The sequence below is a fragment of the Cebus imitator genome, unplaced genomic scaffold (assembly GCF_001604975.1).
Source record: "Cebus imitator isolate Cc_AM_T3 unplaced genomic scaffold, Cebus_imitator-1.0 Scaffold762, whole genome shotgun sequence".
Taxonomy (NCBI): domain Eukaryota; kingdom Metazoa; phylum Chordata; class Mammalia; order Primates; family Cebidae; genus Cebus; species Cebus imitator.
In genome coordinates this window covers 379,097-384,177 of record NW_016108077.1, presented here as the reverse complement: position 1 = coordinate 384,177, position 5,081 = coordinate 379,097, and the positions used below count along the sequence as shown (strand labels likewise).

General features: G+C 40.4%; 1 protein-coding gene across 7 annotated transcripts in view; it reads left to right on the top strand.

Moving 5' to 3' along the window:
• The window catches only part of SETX (senataxin), an 85,216-nt gene that overhangs the window by 9,039 nt on the left and 71,096 nt on the right, over nucleotides 1-5,081 (top strand). For all 7 annotated transcript variants that reach the window (XM_017519638.2, XM_017519635.2, XM_017519637.2 and 4 more), the window contains exons 3-4: nucleotides 224-407; nucleotides 2,196-2,406. In XM_017519638.2, the coding sequence (XP_017375127.1) occupies nucleotides 231-407; nucleotides 2,196-2,406 (388 nt within the window). In that variant the 5' untranslated portion in view covers nucleotides 224-230. The remainder of the gene's footprint in view (nucleotides 1-223; nucleotides 408-2,195; nucleotides 2,407-5,081) is intronic.

The window sequence follows — 5,081 nt, the reverse complement described above, 5'->3', positions numbered from 1 at the left end:
TGAGCCACTGGGCCCAGCCCTCTGTATTTTTCATATGTCAAAAGTAGAAGGATTTTATGAGTTTAGTCAGTTCAGTGATTGATAAGCCAGCCAGCAGAACATTTGGGCTGTAGTGGCACATTTTAAATTGAAGACCAGGGTCACAAGTTGTAAGGGTGTCTATTCTTCACACACAGTAGACCTGAAATTGGTTTTTTCTTGATGTTATTTTTTCTCGCTGTAGGTACAGAATGAGCACATGTTGTTGGTGTACACCAGGTGGTGTTTCCACCACTGACTTCCTAAAGCACTATGCGTCCAACACTCGATCCAGCGAATTTCAAACAGCCAATGAAGACCTCTGCTACTGTTTAGAGTGTGTAGCTGAATACCACAAAGCAAGAGATGAATTGCCATACTTGCATGAGGTAATTTATATTAGATGGACAATATTTTTCAGAGCTTGATAGCTAGAACAGAGTAAGTTTGGACACTGTTGGGAAGTATTCAGAAAAATGATGATATGATTTCAACTTTGTGGAGTTTTTTTGTTTTTGTTTTTTTGTTGTTGTTGTTAGAGATGGAGTCTTGCTCTGTCACTCAGGCTGGAGTGCAGTGGTGTGATTATACTTATATCATTTTACACATTTGAGTATATTCTTAGGACAAATTCCTGAAAGCGGAAGTGCTGTCTCATGATTTTCCATGGGCCACATGGGTTTTCATAGTTTGTTTTGCTATGTTTTGGAGACAAGGTCTTTGCCCTGTTGCCCAGGCTGGAAGTGCAGTGGTGTGATCACGGTTCACTGCAGTCTCAACCTTCTGGGCTCAAGCCATCCTCCCACCTCATCCTCATGAGTAGCTGGGACCATGGGTGTGTGCCAGTATGCTCAGCTAATTAAAAAAAATTTTTTTTTGTAGAGACAAGGTCTTCTATTTTGCCCAGGCTGGTCCTGAACTCCTAAGCTCAAGTGATCCTTGCACCTTGGCCCCCTAGTGTTGGAATTATAGGCATGAGCCACTGTGCCTGGCCAACTTTGAAGGCTAACTCATTGTCTGGTATATAGTATGTACTGAGTAAATGTTTAGCACTGATGGAATTGAAACCTGGAACAGAATTTTATGATCTGTCACTTTTAGTCACTTTGGTATAAAATAATTTTATGAAATAGAGTTATTGGGAGGGGATTTGTTTCTTAATTTTTTGGTCAGTGCTGTAATACATGCATGTATCTGAATGTCTTGGGTTTTTGTTCCCCCCGCCCCGGCCACCCCTCAGGGTTTTTTTTAATTGGAAACAATAAATTCTTTTTTTAATGGGCAAACGGCATAAACCTTTAAGGGGAAGTATATTTTCCAGTCATAATAACCAACGTGAAAGATATAATTCTAAATATGTAGCTTTGAATATTTGGTTTGTTTATTTGATGAAAAACAGAGCGTAGGCCATAGGGATACATACGGTATATAGAGGAGAGGATGGGTAGTTATGGATTGGTGTTGAGAAACTTGCATTTTATAAAGTTTTCTAATAATGAAGCTATTCAGCATATTTATACTATATGCTGGGCTAAGGTAGTTAGCTATGGCTGGAATGTAGAAGGGAAGACATAGAAGGGCCTCAGTTTTGCTTTTTTTTTTTTTTTTTTAATATAGTTGATAGTGATGTGAGATGTGTAGAAAAATTCTACAAGAGAAGTGTTTAAACATCTCATACTATTTTTTTGTTTTCTTTTTCTCTTAGAGACAGTGTCACTATGTCATCTAGGCTGGAGTACAGTGGCACAGTCATAGCTCACTATAGCCTCAGATTCTTGGGCTCAAGTGACTCTCCTGCCTCAGCCTTCAGAGCAGCTAGGACTATAGGCATGCAGCATGCCCAGCTAATTTTTCTATATTTGGTGGCAACAAGGTCTTGCTTTACTTCCCAAGCTGATCTCAAACTCCTCACCTAAAACAGTTCTACCTCAGCGTCCCAAAATGCTAGGATTACCTGTAAAGGTGTGAGCCACTGTGCCTGGCCAGCACCTCATACTGTGTGTACTCATTTTTCATAAAAGCGGCCACGTTTTAAATAGTTTTCTTTAAAATATGATCTCTAATACTTTACATTTCAGAATTGTTGAACTTAGGAAAAGGCTTTCTAGGTCATCACGTTCAGTGCATTTTATTGATAATAAGACATAACACACACTGCCCATTTTATTTTTCTCTAGGTTTTATGGGAGTTAGAAACCTTACGTCTCATAAATCACTTTGAAAAATCCATGAAGGCAGAAATTGGAGATGATGATGAATTATATATAGTAGACAACAATGGGGAGATGCCACTGTTTGACATTACTGGACAAGACTTTGAAAATAAGCTTCGAGTTCCTCTTCTTGAAATACTGAAATATCCTTACTTGCTTCTACATGAACGTGTTAGTGAGTATCTTGGTGGTTCCTCAAGTTATATTAGTTATTTGATATTATTATAATATTTTAATATTATAAGAATTTAGGCTTATCTGTATTGCAAATTTGTTTGCTAAACATATATTTAGGATATATAATTAGGACTTCTTTTTTTTTCCTCAACATTTTTGTTTTTTTGAGTTCAAACACAAAATACCTATTTTTAGGGGCACAGTTCAAACTTACCTTGTTCAGGGGACAACTGAAGATTGTTTTTGTGTTTTTTATAGACAGGATCTTGCTCTGTCACCTTGGCTGGAGTGCAGTGGTACAGTCATGGCTTGTTGCAGCCTCTGCCTCCTGGGCTCAGGTAATACTGATGCCTGAGCCTTCTGGGTAGCTGGGACTACAGGTGCGTGCCATTGCGCCCAGCTAGTTTTGTGTTGTATTTTTTTGTAGAGATGAGGTTTCACTATGTTGCACTGCCCAGGCAGGTGTCAAACTCCTGGGCTCAAGCAGTCCTCCCACCTCAGCTTCCCAAATTATTGGGATTCCAAGCACGAGCTACTATTCCTGGCTCCCAACATTTTATTGTGAAAGTTTTTAAACATAGAAAAAGTAAACTATCGAGTGAACACCATATATCCATCACATAGATTGTACAGATGTTTTTGCTGTATTTGCGTTATCATGTATCTGTTAATCTATTCATTCAATTATTGATCATTTTCATTATTGTCGGGCAGGGTGGCTCACGCCTGTAATCCCAGCACTTTGGGAGACTGAGGCAGGCAGATTACCTGAGGTCAAGAGTTGGAGATCAGCCTGGCCAACATAGTGAAACCTATCTCTACTAAAAATACAAAAATTAGCCGAGCATGGTGATGGGCACCTGTAATCCCAGCTACTCAGGAGGCTGAGGCAGGAGAATTGCTTGAACCTGGGAGGCGGAGGTTGCAGAAAGCCAAGATTGTGCCATTGCACTCCAGCCTGGGTGATAGATTGATACTCTGTCTCAAAAAAGTAAAATAATAATTTTTATTCTTGTAGTATATCTGTGGCGGAGTTTTCAGGCTTTGCACTGGTGCCATTTTGGATAGTCCTTTGCTGTGTGGGACTGTGCCATCTATTGTAGGGTGTGTAGCAGCATCCCTGGCCTCTGTCTACTAAATGGCAGTAGCGCTCCCTCTCTCCTTTGTGACAACCAAAAATGTGTCCAGACATTACTGAATATCCCTTTTGGGGGATGGTGAGGTCTAAAATCACCCCTGGTTGAGAGACGCTTATCTAGTAATTTTCACTAATCACCATGGCATGGCTTATTATAGCTGTTTAGATTTTGGCTGTTTACATTTGCATTTCATAATATGAATCTCTTGAAAGTAAAGGCATTTCCCTAGCCTATCAAATCTAACAATATATATATTTTTAAAGTCTCACTGTTGCCCAGGCTGGAGGGCAGTGGCATGATCTTGGCTCACTGCAACCTCCGCCTCCCGGGTTTAAGCAATTCTCCTGCCTCAGCCTCCCGAGTAGCTGGGATTACAGGCACGCACCACCACACCTGCTAATTTTTTTGTATTTTTAGTAGACACAGGGTTTTGCCATGTTGGCCAGGCTGGTCTCAAGCTCCTGACCTCAAGCGATTCACCCACCTCAGCCTCCTAAAGTGCTGGGATTACAGGCATGAGCCACTGTGCCCCGCTCAAAATAACAATGCAAAAATGTGGTTCATTTTCATATTTTCCCAATAGTGGCGAATGTGTTTTTGGCTGATTTGCTGAACTTAGAATCTAGTCAGGGACCATACATTGCATTTGGTTCATAGTTCTTACAGCTCTTTTAATTCAAAACAGTCTTCTCAGCCTGGGCAGCATAGCAACACCCTCCCTCCCCCATCTTTACAAAAAATAAAAATTAGCTGGACATGGTGGCATGTGCCTGTATTCCTAGGTAGGTACTCGGGAGGCTGAGGTGGGAGGATCGCTCTAGCCTAGGAGGTTGTGCCTGTAATGAGTCATGGTCATAATTCTGTCCTTCATCCTGGGCAACAGTGCAAGACCCTGTCTCTAAAAAACCAAAAAATAGTCTTCAGTTGACCCTTGAACTGTGCAGATCCAGTCATACATGGATCTTTTTTCAACCAAAATTGAATCAAAAATACAGTATTCATGGGTTGTAAAACCCACTTCTATGGAGGGTTGACTTTTTGTGTATGCTGGTTCCTCAGGGCCAACTACAGGACTCAGCTATGTGTGGATTTTGGTATACATGGGTACCCTGGAACCACAGCCATGCATGTACCAACTGTATTTGTAGGGAAACCAACATGTACCCTTATCTTTTTTTTTTTGCCACAAGTTTGACTTTTTGAGGAGGGCATATATTTGCTCTGTAGAATAACAAACTTCATGGATTTTTCTGGTTTCTTTCCTGTGCTGTTATTTAACTTGTGTTTCTCCATTTAGCATATTTTCAGTAAACTGAAAAGATCTAAAGACATGATTAGACAAGTCAATTTTGTCTAAATCAATAAATTCAGAGTAACTAGATTGGAAAATTCTGAGACATTTTCAAGTATTTATTAAAGAATAATCTATCCATAAAAGTATATAAGCTTGCCGGGTGCGGTGGCTCAAGCCTGTAATCCCAGCACTTTGGGAGGCTGAGGCGGGTGGATCACGAGGTCAAGAGATCGAGACCAT